Below are 18252 nucleotides of genomic sequence, written 5' to 3'. Positions count from 1 at the left end.
CTCATTTGTATGAAAAAAGCATGCTTTAAGTATGCTCATTAATTTGAGTTTGTGTGTTATGGCAATAAAGTTTGATATTGCTCCCTTCTAATATCAAAAGCTTCTTGACTTCAACGCAACTGAGTAACTTTAGTTCGTTACTAGATTCTTGTCCATAGATGTCAAAGCTTGCTTTTTGCTGCTGTTGAGTTTCATTCATTTTTAGTGGTTTTGATATTTAGTGTCTATGTGCCTTACTTATTTCCGTGGCTAATGCACACCTTGACACATTACAAACATTAATGCGTGTGTTCATATATATTCTTCGGACTCTTTTACCAGCTCGTGATATTAGGACTCGAGAGTCTTCCTGAGTTGCATAATCTAGTCGACATAATTTAGTTGCTACGACGCCGAGTAAACGAGAAGATTTTAGAGTGTCCGAACGATAACGTGACAGTATAAAAGGGAATTGGACACATCATGTTGATCGAGGTTGCTATTCACATCGAATTTAAGACTACTTGCTTCTATTTGCCTGACCCAGATTAAATCCGAACATCAGAAAATCCTAAGCAATCTGTCATTCAAAATGATGATGCATATGAGATCGGGAATTGAGCAGCGAAAGTCAGCAATAAAGTTAGCTTCATGTTTCATCTATGATTGGTCGTAATTTGTCATGAATCACAATTGTTTCATAATGCTTGAGAAATAAGGAAGCAATTAGTATCATTTAATCCTAATACTTATTAGTTAATCCTTAAAGTCTCCAACTCTGCTGGAAACACACAAAGATTACTATGTGACAAAAATGTCAACACACTGGGGATTAAATTTATTTTTTTTATCATTTGCATTTCAAAAAAGAGAGAAGGAAAAAAATATCAAATTACGTGTTAATACATTGCAATGAAAGATTTTGTTTCTGTGTATCCATAACCCATAACTCCCCATAACATAACAATAACACGGCGTGTTATCATCAAAAAATGCCAAATTGAAAACGACTAAGCGAAAACAAATAAATTAGAACATTTTTTTCTGATTGAACGATAATTGGATATGTAAATATGTATGAAGCTGGTATGAAGCATATTTTGGATACGCAAGTAATAGTAAATTTTCGTACACGAGATGCCTACAACATGTTAATTGACTAAAATTTATAAATAAGTTACAACAAAAAAGTGCAGAAAGTGTGAAATGATTAATAAACTTGGTTGGAAGTGATGGATTTGAATTAAGATTTTTTAAGCATGAATGCTTTCAAGGACAACCCTTAAATTTCGCTGGTTCTCAGATTTGTTATTCCAAGTTCATCATTATGTTACTGATTAATTACTTTAATGAAAGTACTTGGTTGACATAATCTATGCTAATTAGCGTTAAATTATATTTACATACTTACTTCCTTGGCTGGTTCGTACATTGCCGCGTTTAGAGAACGTCTGTAGAAAGCTCTATCTTTCGATAACTTTTCGGTCTTCCGAATAGACCAAATTTTCGGAATATACAATTGACGTATTAAATTATAGCTGTAGTTAAATTCGGTCTTCCTGCAATAGAATAAATTTTCGGAATTACAATTGACGTAAAATTATAGCTGTTAGTAAAATGCAGCTGTATAAAATGCAGCTGGAAATGAAATGTAGCATGAATTTAATACAGCTGCAAATTAATTTGTAGCTATTAAAAAATTGTAACTGTTATAAAGTTGTGATTAAAATTCAACTGTAATTAAAATGCAGCTGTAATTAAAATGCAGCTAGAATTGAATTGCAGGTGAAAATAAATTACAGCTGTAAATGATTTGTTACTGGAAAAAATCGCAGCTGTAAATTAAGTTTTAAGTAAACACATTATGTTTGCAGCTCCAATTTACAGCTGTTAAATAAAATATTGTAGATTATAGCTACAAGTTTCAGCAGTAAATTAATTAATTATGCAGCTAAATCTAACAGACAATGGGCATACGCTCAAAAGCTTACTCTACATGATCTTGCATGCTGGCAGTAAATACAGCTGCAAATGTAAATTTCATGTCTACTACTACAAAGTGTCTGACATGCCTTTTTGTTACGCTTGTTATGCGTCCAATGACTTTCAAATTTATTTATAACATTACCGGGCGTGGGATAGTTAGAATATTAGAAATAAAAGATAACTGCAGCTTCACTTGAAATATTTTCATTTTTTCAACTATTCTCGTAGACAAAGGACATAAAAAAATTTGGTTCTAATAAAATCAAAGAATCTCATTCTGGATCTAACAAAACAAAATGAGTGTAAGTTTATCTTAAAATTATTTAAATGCATGCATTAATTTATCCGAATAGACAAGAAGCATCCTCGTGAGTATGCTCACAAAATTGAGAATGATCAATTATATTGTTTAGTATACCCGAGTAAACTTATGAGCACACTAATTTAGTGAGTATGCTTATTGTCTGTCAGGGATAGTCTGACAAAAATGGATATTAACTTAACCCTTTTGGAAAGTCATTGAATCTAATAAAATCTCCCTTTATACAATTCTCATCCAGGATCGTAACACAAAACCAAATGACATCTCAGCAACTTTGAATAAATTTGTGAAAAAGTATTCGATGACTAGTTTGAAGGAAATTGATAAACAATATAGAAATGATGGTAGAAATAATCAAAGAAGCTCTAACGGTCAAGGAGGCTCTAATAGATCAAATAACCCTAACAGACAATAAGTATACTCACCTAAAAAAGCAAGCTCATGCTGAATTCCATACTAAAGAAATTTGAAATAAAATTGTTGCATACATTAATTCTCTAAGCATAATGTCGTCAAGATAATATTTCAGGATATTTTAATTTAGATCTCGAGAAACTAAGTGAGCATTACTTTCTAAAAACACTTTTGCCTTCTATATCCTCCAAATTTAAATAATCCTTTAGTGATTTGACACTGGATTTGCCAGTGTTTAACCAAATTAATCCGAATTTCACAAAAATGCTTTATTTTCACAAAGATCCAGCTATAACATCTTATATCTCTTCAATGAATGATCTTGTTATCACCAATTATACCATGTTACATCCTGCTCTATCTTGCGTAAAACAAATTGCTGTATCATTCCATGTATCGTAAAGAAATTTGAAATAAAATTGTTATTTACCCTGATGATTTTGACAATTCTAGAAGCATGTCTAAATGTCGTCTGAAATCAGAAATTTAAAATTAATTTTTCAGGATATTTCGACAAATTTACATCTCGAGAAACTCAAGTGAGCATTTCTTTCTAAAAAACTTTTGTTCAAAAGCTGAACAAAGATTGTGTATTGTACATGAAACAAAAGCTCAGCAGTCAATGTGAATTTGAAATTCCCCGCGAAACTTTACGATTATAACAGTTTACGTACGTTTATCAGCTGTTTGATAAGAGCTTTGTTTGAATTTTAATTCTACTTCTATGTTTACTGTGATTGATTTTATTTACTCTGTTAAGCATGAATTTATGTACATCATTGTAGCATTTAATGTTTCTCGTTTAAGTTAATATGACCAACTATGCATGCCCAGTTCTGGACGTAAGTGACAGATTCATTACAAGTTAATTCTGAATGTGATTCGCTGAAAGCCGGTCTTCTAGCAACTTGATTTGCCACGAAAAAAAGCTCTTAACACTTCAGAATATTATGCATTAATTCCAGTTTATAAAGCAATTGATTCCATAGATAATATTCCGGGCAGCTCATTTGAACCAAGCTTTAGTAAAGAAACTTCACAAAAATGATTCCAAGATATGGTCATACTTAATGCCTTGAATGAAATCAAGGACGATAGTCAGGGTCAAGGACTGTATTGGACAAATGTATGGGCTCAATTAGGGAAGCAATTGTACTCAGGCCATGAATGGACATTTTCACAATTCATTGGCCAATTTTATGGCAATTTTTACGATAATAAAAGTAGAAAACCTATGCCTTTATGAGCCTTGACATTATGAAAGCATGAAATGAAAATTCGTGACGATTTCAAGCTCATTAGCCACACAAATTCCTCAAGTTGTTGGTAGTCTCATTTGGATGTTTTACGGGTGGTCATGTGGCTAGACATTTAAAGGCACGGATGCATTATTCTTAAACTTGCATTGCTTTATTGTTACGATATTTAAATTAGGAAAATAACTGTCATTTGAAATTCAAAAAAAAAAAAATCAAAAAGACGCGAAAAAATGATGCAAAACTTTTTGAATTTTGAAAGTAGTTAAATTTTTAAAAACAATATTTAATATGTCTAACAAATTCGCGATCAAAATTTACTAACTATTCCGATTCTATTAAGACATTTGATTGATATAAATAATAATAAATATTTCCAATAAAAAGCTGTACAAAGCTTTTAATGATCACGGAAATGTCATAAAAGTTTGTTAAATAATTCGATTTTGTTTTCATCAACACGTTTCAATTCATTCTCTATTTGTTATTCAGACGTAGCATAACGTAAAAAATATAACAGTTCTCCGACAATGCTTAAAATTAAATCTGTGTTCAAAATATCATGTCTCACAGCGCTTTTTGTTATATTGTGTTATATTGAGGGAAAATTTAATCTATTTTCACCGAATTCAGAACCATCGAAAATGTCCGGCCGTAGAATTTTAGCTTGTGACTTTGAAGTGTTTGGAATTGTACAAGGTAGCTATTGAATATACACAATATTGCTTACGTTTCATTAAATTTCAACATTTTTTTCCTTCAATATTTTTTCAGGTGTTTTCTTCAGAAAGGTAAACAAATGTTAACTATGACAATTTTCATGAATTATATTAACTAAATTACTTTTATAGCATACTGAGGAGACTGGCAGGAAGCTAGGAGTCCGCGGCTGGTGTATGAATACTAAAGATGGGACTGTCAAAGGTCAAATGGAAGGTGAAGAAGGTCCCTTAAATCAAATGTAAGTTTTGTTACTAATCTCGTGGGATTTAACTGTCGATTTTCACACGATACCTGTGACTGTTCATGATTACACTTATGGATGTAGTGGAAGTGACTTGAGACATGTTCTAGAATGTTAAAAATATTCCAGACATGGATTATTGATTATCGATTTGAGGGAAATCCATAGTCCACAGATATATATATTTTTTCATCTTTTATATCCTGATATATCACCTAGCAACGATTGACCAATTTAAAACAATGTTATTTTAATTGTAGGAAGGAATGGCTGTCAAAGACTGGAAGTCCATCAAGCCGAATTGATAAAGCTGTCTTTTCGGAGCCTAAAGTTATTAGTGACTTTACTTACGAGAACTTTAGTATCAAACGAGTACGATAAAGCACCTAAAATTATATTTACTGTAACTCAGTGATCTTCATTAAATTAAAACAATTAATTAGCAATAAAGCATCCAGGTATAATTGGAACTTAAATTATTCTATTTATCATCATGTAACAATTTATTCAATGCCTTAATACATTTATCAATCTCAATGTTCTGTCGATTTGTATATGATGTTGAGACCTTAGTTCCTTTAATACTGAACGGGATTTGTAATGTATGACATTCATCCTTTATATTGACATAGAAGTTAGCATAAAGTTCTAGCTTATTATCTGGATGATCATCAAGCTCATCAGGTACATAAATTGCAAAGTTTGTCTTGTCATTTCTTGGCTCAATTTCGATATGTCTAAGAAGAACGCCTTTATGTGATGTATGGCGATAAAAAGCAATTGTGAATTTAAAGGCACTAAAAATACGGTCAAGTTCAATTACGATTCGGATGAATGAATGTCCTGACTGTAAAGTTATTGGATCACAAATAATATCGTCTTCCTGTGATGGTGTTAAAAATGGCAAATATTTGATTTTGGCACTTCCAGCTGTCACATTGTCATTTCTCTCTAAATGAGTCAATAGAAGCAACATGTTGCTTTCATATTCTATCGTATCCGACAGTTCCTTTATGTCTTGCTCAACATTTTCGAGATATTTTATAACATCCGGAAACTTTTTCAAGTCATCCTTTGTGACTTTTTCGTACTTTTCATTCATGTCATCGCTGTCTTTTGGAACTTCCGATTGCGGAATTGGCACGTAATAGAAGAACTTATTCTTGTCTATGGCTATTAGGAATTCGTTATTTTGAGCTATAGAAAATGTTGCGACTAGACTTAAATCTACTTCAAAAACTTCCGGTTCCGATGGTGCTAACTTGAACTTCATAAAAATAATTTTAGATCGATTTGAGTATATCAAGTATTGGTCGGTGAATTCAAAGCAGCTGATTTCATCACCTAGTGGTATTTCCGTCCTTTTAATCACATTTGTCCTTATACATTGATAAAATACAGTCAGGACCCAAAACTCATCGATGATCATGATTGAACTATTTAGGTATTTTATGGCCTTTATTCTTCCTCTGGAAACGATGACAGTCTCTAGTTGCAAAGGTTCTTGCTCTAATTCTCCCATTTCTGTACTTTCTGCATCAAAAGTACCTGTATATTTGACGTAAAACAGCCTGTCATTCATAGACACTAACAATATATCTCTAATATTCTCATTCTTAACATCCAGTCCAAGAAAAAAATTGAAAAACTCTACATCTAGGTCATTTTCAGTAATGTTATACAGCATCTCGCTGGCGAATGAAAAGTTTTCCTTAATTTTTGGCAGTGTGACTTCATTCTCAAGTGTTTGGATGGAATCTTCAGGTAAAATTAGGTCTACATATTTCTGATATCCTGAGTATTCCTTGTCAAATGATTTATCATAGATGTATAATGATACTTTAGTGTCAGCTTTGGATATCATCACGAAACAGCTGTTGTCTTGAAAGTTGTAATACCTTAAATAAAGTATGTTCTCATGCTTGATTTTATCTAGCGACTGTGCTGATCTGAACTTGAATAAATCACCATTTTTGTCATGAATGTATGTGTGGAACTGGTTGGAAATGATGTCAACTCCTAAAAATATTTTATTAGTGCATATTCCTTAATTAAAGGATGTCTGGATTACCTGCAATGTTAGTGAATTTTGTTGTCTTTTTGATCTTAATTGGCACTTTGTCATGACTGTCTGTATTGACTGTGTACTTAATATTTACAATTTCTTCATCACTAATTATCACTAGAAGCGACCCGACGTCTTCAAAGTTGATTATTTTGGAATTAAAAGGATAAACAAAATCCAAATTCAGTTCATCTAGGTATTCATCAAATTCCTCCAAATATACGAATGGTTCCTGATTCCCATCGTTGAAATCATAATCTATATCTTGTGTATAGTCTATATCCATAAGGTTTAGCTCCTTAATTACACTAGGATTTAATAAAATTAAAATTGTATCTTGTCAACAGACCGAATATTTTGAAAGTTTTTGAATCTAATTTTATCGTTATGGTATTTTGATGATGGAGATAGCTGACAATGTGAAAAGAGCACAGTCAGGAGAAATCTGAATTCATAGGCATCTGAAGAAGCTTGAGATTAACATGATTTGCCAATTGTCCGCAAAGTTCCAAAATATTTTCCCGCTCATGAACTCAACTGAAATGAACTTCAGAATTACTGAACGACAATTCAAGGGATGGACACTATAAATAAATTTTGAATCAATTTTGATTTAAAAATGACCGTTAAATTTTAATTTGAAAAATAGCGATCATGAGATTTGAAATTTTTGAATTTTAACGGCTTTTTTTCTCATTTGTGAGATTTACTGGATCTTGGGAATAATGTAGAGTATCTATGCCTAAAAATAGTTCATTCAGCCAACTTCACTCCAAATGTGATTTCTCTTGTATAACTTGACTGTCTTGTGAAAATTGTCGAAACTATACAGCAAAAAACACACAAAATATTTTGATATCTTATCGCGAGGCAATTTTTATGGTTTCAGTTTAATAAGAATCGTCAGACACTAAAGCATTCTGTTGTATAAACAAATATTTACACAAATTCGGCATAGTTAATTAAAATACGCAGCAAAAAAAGTAAGAAAAGGATTGGCAAATTAACAAAAAAATGTTTTCCTTGAACTTGTATTGTTATTCCATATTACACGTCACGAATAGAGTGCATATATATGTGCAAAAATAGTATCAGTAATAAAATCGTGTGGGTGTCATGTGTTTTTGGATATGCGTATCATATTAATGTGACGATCAAGTGAAAATTTATTAAGATAATAATCTCAATTGTGTGATTTTCTATTTTTATCAAAACCCGGATACTTAAAGAATAGTGAGCAAGGTTAGGGAAAATTCGGCCTTGATAGTAAAGATTTTTCTTATTAATTCCTTTTTAACGTATTTTAAAGTTTTAAATGCATGACTTGATGAATGAAAATCATTTTATTTCGCGGTTAATTATGCAACAGTCTCCAGAAAGAAGAACAGCCGAAAATAAATACTACGAGCTATCAAATTATGTAATCATCATATCAAAAAATTGTCTATGAAAAAAGAAAATTGCAAAGATTCCTTTGTTTTGAAAATTAACTAAATCTAAAGGATTAAAAAATTAAACTCAGATTAAAAAAATAATCCGCGGATTAAAAAATAATTAAGAGACGGCAAAGCACAAAGTGATTAACAATAGCAATTGCAATGATACTATTAGCTAAAATGCACCTTTCTCTCTTCGTATATTTCAGTTGCATCTACACTGTTAAGCGAATAACATCGTGTGCATCGAAAGCAATTCTAAAATTATTTTGCAAATAAATAAATTTCGTTTCCCATTTGATTTTCTTATTTCCAAGGATTTAAACCATGAATAACATAACAAGAAACGCCACAAAGCTCTTCAAAAGTGTTAATATTGTAAGGACAATCAATAATTAATGATCATTATATAAAATAATCTAAAATCCCTTTTTTTTACACAGAATGCAAAAAATTATGCAACGCAAGAAGCATCATTCGAAGTATTTCGAGTAAGTAGTTTATAAATTTATATACTCTGTTGCTACAGTTATCATTATAATATTAGAATTGCGCAGATCAGTTTATTTTGTATTGTACAAAAATTTTTGTTTACTTCCTCAAACTTGACATTTCTCTCATCTCTCACTTTTTTTTTGACAGCCATTCAAAACTCATCGCTTGGACAGTGCACCTTCGAGTACGGTCAGTGTAAATAGAGATGAAGCATTGGACATGTACCGAAAAATGCAAGTTATTCGTCGTATCGAAACAAGTTCCGGAAATTTGTACAAAGAGAAAATTATTCGTGGCTTTTGCCATTTATATTCCGGACAAGAAGCTGTTGCTGTTGGAATGAAATCAGTTATGCGTCCACAAGATAATCTCATCTCTGCCTATCGTGTTCATGGATGGACATATTTGATGGGAGTATCAGCACAAGGTGTTCTTTCCGAATTAACAGGTAGACGAGGTGGATGTGCTCGCGGTAAGGGCGGTTCTATGCACATGTATGCACCAAATTTCTATGGTGGCAACGGAATTGTCGGAGCTCAAGTCCCAATGGGTAGGAGATTCATTTTGTAGCTGAATATTCAATCTGTAACTTTATATTGTGATTTTTAGGTGCCGGCGTAGCCTTAGCTTGTCAATACAAAGGAAATGGAGGTGTTTGCTTTGCCCTCTATGGTGATGGTGCTTCAAATCAAGGTATAGTAGTGAAATTCCCAATATAGAATTGGATAGTAAAGACAGTGATAATCCATAGGTCAAGTATTTGAGGCATACAACATGTCATATTTGTGGAAATTGCCTTGCATTTTTGTGTGTGAAAACAACGGATATGGTATGGGAACTGCTTCCGAGCGATCATCGTGCAATACAGAATATTATACAAGAGGAGACGTTCTTCCTGGTTTGTGGATTGATGGTATGGATGTTTTGGCTGTTAAAGAAGGAACAAGATTTGCAATTGATTATGCTGTAAATAATGGACCTATTGTTATTGAAACTGCAACTTATCGTTATTCTGGTATGTCTTATTGACTAACTTATATTGACTTAATTCTAATGGCATTTTATGGATTATTTTAGGTCACAGTATGTCCGATCCAGGCACAAGCTACCGTTCACGTGAAGAAGTTCAAGAAGTTCGTCAAAAACGTGATCCAATTTCATCATTCAGAGAGCGTATGGTTCAAACTGGTTTAGCCACCGTTGAAGAATTGAAGAAGATCGATGCTGAAGTCAAGAAAGAAGTAGATGCAGCTGCTGATATTGCAAAGGTTGAACCAGAAATTGAAGTTTCAGAGCTCTCGTGCGATATTTACTCAAAGACTGCTCAGCCTGAAATCCGTGGAGTACGACCAGATCAAATGCTTAAGCACACATCAAATGGTCTTGCTGTTAACATGAAATAATTTCCTGTATGTATATCTCCCATTTCCATTATATCGAAACACGAAAAAAATGTGTAACTAAGTTTTCATTAACATGCATAGAGATTTCAGTGCTGTAATTTTTTTGTTTCTCTCAATCGGATATTAAGTTTAACTAATAGAAATAAAATGCCGAAAAATATTTATCGAATTTCAAATAACACTGAAATTCCTTAATTAAACTTTAATTCGTGGTTTTTTCTTTTAACGGATATTTTTACGTAAGCACTTTGGATTTTTACGTATACGTAAAACGTAACAAAAACAAAACAAAGTGACCGGGAAAATTCTTAAATTATTGAAATGGAGCTGAATTACTTAATTAATATAGTAAACGACTTGATAAACAGATTTGAGTGTCCTATACTGCCATTTGAGTATGAATTAAAGAAGGAATTAGTCAACCTTAACAGTTTTGAGAAGCAAATCATAAGAAACAAAATAAATTCCATCAGTTACAATATTGGTGCCTTAAATGTACTGAAAATACTTAAAGAATGTGATGTATGCTCAATTAGTGATTATTTAGGAAGTATTAATAATGAGTATGAGAAGCTGCAAATTGTTACAGAGATTCTGGATGATAAGGACAGCTACATTTTATTTGAGGAACTAATTGACAGCAACAGATTTGAAGATCTAATTGATATGTCTATTAAGAATTATATCAACGATCTAATCCATCGGCAAGATATTATCCAGAATGAGATCATCATGTCCACACACGAGCTATTGCCTGCAGATCATTTCACAAAGTCTATTTTGCGAAAATTCTTAAATAATTTATTTCACCTAGACTTCAAGAGTCCAAAGGAACTGATTGAAGTCGTTACTAACCAAAATGATTGGAATTTAGAATTTAGAAGCTTTCGAGTCCTTCGGAATGTCATCGACAATATTATGCCTTTATACAACAGTTTGATCGTCAAGGAAATTTGTAATTTAATTAATAGTGAGAAAGATATTTGCTGGTTCTTCATATTAATGATTGTTAATTACATTAAGGATGAGTACGATGGATATGTTGAATTGAAAAGTAAGTTAAAGATCAACTGGATCATGAACTGCTGGATCTTGTTTTGACCGTTATTTTGAAAAGTAATCAAATTTAAATTTCATTTTGCCGTTATTTTTTGATTAATTTCAATTTCTGTCGGTCGCAATATTATTCGGTACTCAATTTTTAGGAATTTACTAAGAATGTCCTTTAACTTTCAGACCTAATTCTTACACAAATAACAGCATTTTGTGAGACAAACAGCTTAAGTAGCCTCTACAAGTCCTTAATCCTCGCAAGACAGATTTATCATTACACAGCGAATTTAAAGAAGCAAACTTATCAGCAATGGCTTAAACATAATATTGGAGACTTAAATTATAAGCTCAAAAATAAATCATCATTTACAGACATCATGTCCAGTCTTGAGAATTTGATTCCTTTCGAAAATGATCTGGAAATTGTTAAAATTCATATAAGTGTACAGATTTCAGCACCAAGTAAAGAGTATAGCAATGTTCTGGCATATAAGCAGCTGCTGAGGTCACGAGAGGAAGTGCTAATGAGAGAAAATACTGAATTAAGTCAAATGTTTGATGACTGAATAAAAAGTTTTAGATTTAAGTATATTAGGTTTATTTTTATTACTGGATTAAATATTGCAGGATTGGGTTAAATATGTCCATCTTTATTCGAACCTGCACAATTTCATCCATCAATGTTGGGCTACCCAAAAAATTCATAACGGCTAAAAAATATTTGAATGAAAAAATTGAGTAAAATTTTTATTTTCATTAACACAAAATTTTAATTTTATTAAATTTAATGGTTTTAACTACGAATTAGGCTATTATGGATCTTTTAAACGATTCAGACGTAAGTATATTTCACTAATAACATGAATTCAGTCATTAAATCATGTTTAATCACCTCATAAATCGGAAAAAAAATTCATTACAATTTTTCTGCATAGAAAAATTTATCACCAATACAAATGCAAATTAAATTTTCATATACGCACAATGAAAATAATGTTCATAATTCATTGAATTTTCCGTTTAAGTAATTCATCAATATTTACCTATATAAAATATAAAAAAAAAAAATAAATATATCAAGCTGTATAAAATGGATGGCCTAACGATAAACAATTTTTTCGATTCTGACGGTGGTTTCGATGTATGTATAATTTTCCCTAAAAATTTCCTCCAAATTTTCATCATCTAATGTCTTACTGGATCTTTATTTTTAGTCGGGAAATGGAGCAAATGAGTTTGTAGATCTCGAATTCACCTATGCTGACGCCGATACTCATCTTAACGAGGTTGCTGAGCTCTATAGCTACACAGAACATAACGAATTCCAGCTTAATGTCAAAGCATTTGAAGATCAAATGGAAATGTACAAGTTGAAGCCTTTGTGGCAACAACTTGATAAAGATCAACACCAAAGTATCATTTTGAAGCTCATAGATCAATTGGAAGTGCTTGATAATACGATGAGAATGAAAGCAGCACGTACATTGCTGTATCTTGCACAAGGATGTTGGGTGGAAGTGCAATCTGATGAAGAGCAACAAAGTTTATGTCGATATAATGTCATGATGCTTTATAGATTGGGTGTTTTTCAAGCATTTGTGGAGTTATTGAATCTCGAAATTGAAAATGCAGCAACAGCAAATGTTGCCATAAGAAAAATTGCTGTTTCACTAGCTGATTCTGTGGATTTACGTGTGATTTTGTCAGTTCTTTACATCATTACTGAAGTTATGCGTGCAGAATCGGAAAGACCTGACAGTGAACATTTGGATCTAGTTGATGCATTCACACAAGAAATTAGTCAGCCTTTGGGCGATGAATTATTAGCAGTTAAATTGCTTGGAATGATTACGAGATTTTGTAGTGGATCTGCTCCACATTTTCCAATGAAAAAAGTTCTACTCTTGTTATGGAAAGTTTCGCTAGTCAGCTTAGGTGGAACTGAAACTTTAAAGAAACTGAAAAGTGAGTTATTTGTGTTAATTTAATCTATAAAATCAAAAAATTAACGGGTTTCAAAAATTTGAATTTTAACGTATTTTTGAAATTCAAATACACAAAATTGCTAAATTCAAATTTATGAAAACCGGTAATTTTCAAACAATTCAGTTTGATTCAAAAACTAATAAATTACATACAATTCTGATCATTGTAGATGAATATCGTGAGAAAGAAGGCTTACCACCAATAACAGAAGATACACTCGAAGTGTCCAGATCGATGAGGGCTAGCTCACCGCCGCCAACCGCAGGAAATGATGACAACATGGCAAAACGTTCTCGGCCATTCCGACGAGTACGTAATATTGTGATTTCAGAGGTAGAGATGCTTTTATTCCGTTCTGCTTCTATCATTCTATCACATTTGTTCTTGATGATATATATTTTGATAAAAATCCATTATTTTGTTCTATACATATTGAATTTTTTAAACATTTTGTGACATTTTTTCGCGTTGAAAAAAAAACACTAATTTTTGAAGGATTTTGTAAATTTAATTTTTACAAAATCTGGATAATATTTTTTTAATTGCCATGTTCCCAGCGTGAGTAAAACATGTCCGATTATTTAATGAACCATTTTCATAACCCATGATCTCATGTGTTTCTAACAAATTTCATTCTTATTTATTATATCTTTATTCGGTGTTTCTTTAATTAACCATCTCTTTAAAAATCCGATAATAATTATATTTTTCCTGGTAATTGACAGTAACCAACAACCAAAAAACATGAAAAAATTACAAAAGTCCTCGTGTTATTGAAAAATTTTTCAGTGATTAATTGATTAATAAGTTTCAGACCTCAAAAACAAGATCCAGTTTCAGTTTACTTCCCGACCCACAAAACGAGATTAGGATCAGGGATAAAAACCTATCCATAACTTTAGACCTTTTTCAAGATCCATAAGAGTCACTTTCAAATCTTAAAACAAGATCCATATAAAACTTCCACAAATTTAAGAACTTCATCATTTAACGGATTTTCATAATTCAAACCTTATAACGGTCAAAAAAATCAAACTCAGTATAACACTGTAAAAGCATTGAAAAACACTGTAAAACAATGAAAAAACGTATTGTTGTTTTTGTTGTTGTTGTATATGAAAAAAAAACTGTTAATTGATAGTATTTATGCGTTGATTTGAAACTTCTAAATGACCGATAACCCAATAAATCGATGGAACTGAGCTATTAAAACAATCCTGAGCTTTCTACGATGTCTAGTTCTTGAGATCTCGCGTTCCAGCCGAACGAACAGACAAAGTGTCTTATTAAGCTACCTTTTTGAAAAAAATTCCAAAAATGCGCTAAAAATTCAGTGATTAATTTTTTCTCCTTTTAATTTTAATTAATCAGGGATACATAACTTTAATTTTTCATGCATGAACATTTACATTTTCAACTAAGGTTTATTGATATCATTGAAACTCAACTCAATCCTCATATAAATCACAAAAAAATCGCACATTAAAATTAGTATAGAATAATTTAATTGAAATTAGATTAAACTTGTTCCGTGTACTGATTAAAGCGCATTTTCTACCAATAGAATTGGTCAAAAAAAATGAAAAATTCGTCATTAATGCATTTAAAGTTTGTCAAAAATTAACGGTCTCAAAAAATTTTGAATTTGTCAAAAATTAACGTCCAAAAAATATTTGAATTCTGTCAAAAAACGGTGAAAATTTTGAAATTTGTCAAAAAATATTCAAAGTTGGCATAAAAATTCAAAGTGTAAATGACCGTTAAGTTTTAAATCTTCAAAACTAATTTTTGACAAGTTCCGTGTTATTTTCTGTGTTAAATCTTATAGAAAGTGCGCTCAAAACAAGAATAGAAATAGGAAATAGAAATTATGTTAATAGATATTTATTATTTTTAGCCTGAAAACAATCAGCACATTGACCCAAAATTATATTTTTCATTACTCATCCCTCTTGTGTTCCTACACGCTTTTATGTAGCTCTACACATTTGAGTGTTGACTTTCATCAAAATTGGCTTCTCATAGACAAAAATTAATCATGTAAATAGCAAAAATTGTCATTTCTATAAAAGCGTGTCAATCCATCAACCGTACAGTCCTTATGTACATTTTTATTAGTTCTTTTGTTCCTCAACATCATCAAATCACACACAAAAATATATATGAAGTTTTCAAGCATATGATTGTTGAATCCTTTATTGATGTTCCCGTTTGTCGACCATTTATTCAATGATTGAATGTATTTTTATTGATTGAACATGAGAAAGTCTTTTGCATGAACCATTTTTGACTTGAACAATTGGGCTGATTATTTTAGATGGCTGGATAGTTCAGCAAATGTAAATTTATTAGAGTACCCAAAAGTATATATTTTATGATTTAATTAAAAAATGCATAAATATTCAAAAGAATGTAGGAATTAATTAGAAATTAGAGAACGACAATATTATTTCTATAAGTGTGCCTTCCTATATATATTAGAATAGTGCTTCTACTAAAACATAATCCTATCTATATCATACACTTTTGGCGTGTAGTTGACGCACATTTTAATCCCAAATCAATCAACTAATACGAATTTTCTCGTCTCCCAAAAATAGAGTTTAATGAAACAGAGTTCGTTGGATGAACAGGAACAACTTGGAATGGAAATGGAAGCACAAAATGCTGAAAATGAAGATGACATTCCGGACTATTACAGACAATTTGATGATCCAATGAATGGTGACAAGAATGGAATGATGCACAATGAGAGTGAATTAAATAAACAGCCATCAATATCAGCAGCTACGACTCCACATCCAACATTACCTTGGGAGCCAAAAGTTCGTCAAAAGGATATTTATCAGTTTATGGATATATCAAGGAGGAAGTTTATTGGATATACTTTACCAGATAATTGTGAGACAACTGCTGGTCTCCCAAATCCGATTTGTGAAGGAATCAACATACTGAAGAGAGTAAGTAGCAACTCTAAAATTAACGGAAATTTCAAATTTGAATTTTTAAATATTCTTAGACCGTTATTTTTTAAATCTTGTCTGACCGTTAATTTTAAATTCTTTTTTGTAGCATCTTTATGTGAGTCTAGCTGACATCCAAGTGAAGCGTGAAGAGGAAATTGCCAGAAATCCATTGACAAAAGGAGAAGACGAAGTTCCAGTAAATCCAACAGAAGTCCTTTATCAAGCAATTCTTCCAAATCTACCACAATACATGATCTCTCTATTGAAAATATTGCTTGCTGCAGCACCAACATCAAAAGCTAAAACTGAAAGTATCAATATTATGGCGGATGTACTTCCCGAGGACATGCCAATGACAGTAACTCAATCAACTAAGTTGGGAATTGATGTTAATCGTCATAAAGAGATTATTGTTAAAGCAGTTTCAGCTATTTTGCTGTTATACTTGAAACATTTTAAGATTAATCATGTCTATCAATTTGAATTCATGTCACAACATCTCGTATTTGCAAATTGCATTCCTTTGGTGCTTAAATTCTTTAATCAAAGCATCATGACTTATGTTGGATCAAAGAATATTATTCCAATTATGGATTTCCCATCATGTGTTATTGGTGAACAGCCAGAATTAACGTCAGACTTGGTTATTGGAGATTCTGAGCCATATTCATGGAGAAATATCTTTTCATGTATTAATCTATTGAGGATATTGAACAAGCTGACTAAATGGAAGAATTCAAGGATTATGATGCTTGTTGTGTTCAAATCAGCACCAATTTTGAAAAGGACATTGAAAGTTCGTCATGCAATGATGCAGCTGTATGTCCTTAAATTACTGAAGATGCAGACTAAGTATCTTGGAAGACAGTGGCGTAAGACGAACATGAAGATCATCAGTGCAATTTATCAAAAAGTTCGTCATCATTTGAACTCAGATTGGGCATTTGGAAATGATTTAGATGCAAGACCATGGGATTTTCAGGCTGAAGAATGTACACTCAGAACCTGTGTTGATCGATTCAATAATCGACGATATTTCTCGCAAATTTCCAATGCTATACGCTTTCCAGACCAAACGAATGTCGGCGGTAATCAAAATCTTGGATTAAACTCTAATAATGTTGACAATGCGATATTTAATGGTATTGAGAATGAATTAAATATTAATAATCTCTTAAATAGTGAAAATTTATTGGAAGTAGATGACCATTTTGAATTAACAAAAGAATTTAAGAATAATTATGAAGCATGGCTGAAAGAGGAAGTTTTTTGTGCAAATCCAATTGATTGGAATGAAGTATTGAATGAACCAAATTTGGTTCTCATCAATGAGATCAAAAATGCTATACGTTATTCGACATATTTTATGAAATCAGGATAAACTGACTATGTGACATAAATGAATAAAAAAAATTAATTATAATTATATGTGGATATTATTTGTTTTAATTTATTTAACCGCCATGTAGTGTTGATATGAATGATATAGTATCTTTTGGCTGAATCTCATAGTCTAATTCACCGAGGAGTTCCCAGTCTGTATCATTTACAAGCACTAATATTCCAGGTCTTACAGATTCACCTTGCATAAACAGTTCTAGTCTATCAGTTAAGAGATTATCTTTCATATATTGCAGGAATGATCGAATTGTCCCTAAAAAATCATTAATTAGTCTATAACTTTGATGAAATTCTATTCTGGATCTTACATTTTGTTCCATCATCCAGCTTAAGCTCACGTTTTTTGATATTATTGAAAAGAACTTCAGCACCACCGCTACAAAAATATTAATTAAGTTATAAGTCACTAGAAAATGTCAGATGCTTACCCAAAATCAAGCGTTATATCCATATTTAGCGATATTTAACTAAATTTGCGAAATGTTCGTTGTGTTTGTAAACAGTGAATCAGAAAAAGTTGACGACC

General features: G+C 31.7%; 5 protein-coding genes across 10 annotated transcripts; 3 read left to right on the top strand and 2 right to left on the bottom strand.

Moving 5' to 3' along the window:
* Positions 1 to 4446: 4446 nt before the first annotated feature.
* On the top strand, positions 4447 to 5405 carry LOC139088163 (acylphosphatase-2-like). The gene is made up of 4 exons (XM_070637241.1): positions 4447 to 4656; positions 4732 to 4748; positions 4809 to 4918; positions 5182 to 5405. Exons 1-4 carry the CDS (start codon positions 4488 to 4490, stop codon positions 5300 to 5302), a joined length of 417 nt encoding a protein of 138 aa, XP_070493342.1. The 5' UTR covers positions 4447 to 4487; the 3' UTR covers positions 5303 to 5405.
* On the bottom strand, positions 5383 to 7793 carry LOC139088119 (uncharacterized). 4 transcript variants are annotated; one of them, XM_070637187.1, is made up of 3 exons: positions 7697 to 7793; positions 6993 to 7523; positions 5383 to 6940 (listed from the first exon to the last, which is right to left on the bottom strand). In XM_070637187.1, exons 2-3 carry the CDS (start codon positions 7270 to 7272, stop codon positions 5403 to 5405), a joined length of 1818 nt encoding a protein of 605 aa, XP_070493288.1. In that variant the 5' UTR covers positions 7273 to 7523; positions 7697 to 7793; the 3' UTR covers positions 5383 to 5402. The 4 variants fall into 4 exon arrangements, with proteins under 4 accessions (XP_070493288.1, XP_070493307.1, XP_070493280.1 ...); XM_070637206.1 differs by lacking the exon at positions 7697 to 7793 and having other exon boundaries at positions 5383 to 6819; positions 6890 to 6940; positions 6993 to 7044; XM_070637195.1 differs by lacking the exon at positions 7697 to 7793 and having other exon boundaries at positions 5604 to 5658; positions 5745 to 6940; positions 6993 to 7691.
* LOC139088156 (pyruvate dehydrogenase E1 component subunit alpha, mitochondrial-like) lies at positions 7761 to 10526 on the top strand. Its single transcript, XM_070637229.1, has 7 exons — positions 7761 to 7969; positions 8632 to 8800; positions 8866 to 8913; positions 9065 to 9467; positions 9527 to 9610; positions 9669 to 9932; positions 9995 to 10526. The coding sequence occupies exons 2-7, from the start codon at positions 8750 to 8752 to the stop codon at positions 10318 to 10320; spliced, it is 1176 nt and encodes a 391-aa protein (XP_070493330.1). The 5' UTR covers positions 7761 to 7969; positions 8632 to 8749; the 3' UTR covers positions 10321 to 10526.
* Positions 10527 to 12105: 1579 nt separating this feature from the next.
* Positions 12106 to 17759, top strand: LOC139088378 (striatin-interacting protein 1 homolog). 3 transcript variants are annotated; one of them, XM_070637592.1, is made up of 6 exons: positions 12106 to 12211; positions 12399 to 12514; positions 12588 to 13338; positions 13529 to 13668; positions 15960 to 16319; positions 16432 to 17759. In XM_070637592.1, the coding sequence occupies exons 2-6, from the start codon at positions 12464 to 12466 to the stop codon at positions 17704 to 17706; spliced, it is 2577 nt and encodes an 858-aa protein (XP_070493693.1). In that variant the 5' UTR covers positions 12106 to 12211; positions 12399 to 12463; the 3' UTR covers positions 17707 to 17759. The 3 variants fall into 3 exon arrangements, with proteins under 3 accessions (XP_070493693.1, XP_070493684.1, XP_070493700.1); XM_070637583.1 differs by having other exon boundaries at positions 13529 to 13692; XM_070637599.1 differs by lacking the exon at positions 12399 to 12514 and having other exon boundaries at positions 12115 to 12211; positions 13529 to 13692.
* Positions 17743 to 18245, bottom strand: LOC139088395 (ubiquitin-related modifier 1 homolog). Its single transcript, XM_070637612.1, has 3 exons — positions 18155 to 18245; positions 18035 to 18102; positions 17743 to 17979 (listed from the first exon to the last, which is right to left on the bottom strand). The coding sequence occupies exons 1-3, from the start codon at positions 18175 to 18177 to the stop codon at positions 17780 to 17782; spliced, it is 291 nt and encodes a 96-aa protein (XP_070493713.1). The 5' UTR covers positions 18178 to 18245; the 3' UTR covers positions 17743 to 17779.
* Positions 18246 to 18252: the final 7 nt, after the last annotated feature.

Source organism: Chironomus tepperi, unplaced genomic scaffold, assembly GCF_022539635.2.
Source record: "Chironomus tepperi strain 1889 unplaced genomic scaffold, CSIRO-AGI_Ctep_v1 contig_12, whole genome shotgun sequence".
In the NCBI taxonomy this organism is placed as follows: domain Eukaryota; kingdom Metazoa; phylum Arthropoda; class Insecta; order Diptera; family Chironomidae; genus Chironomus; species Chironomus tepperi.
This window is presented reverse-complemented; position numbering and strand designations above follow the sequence as displayed.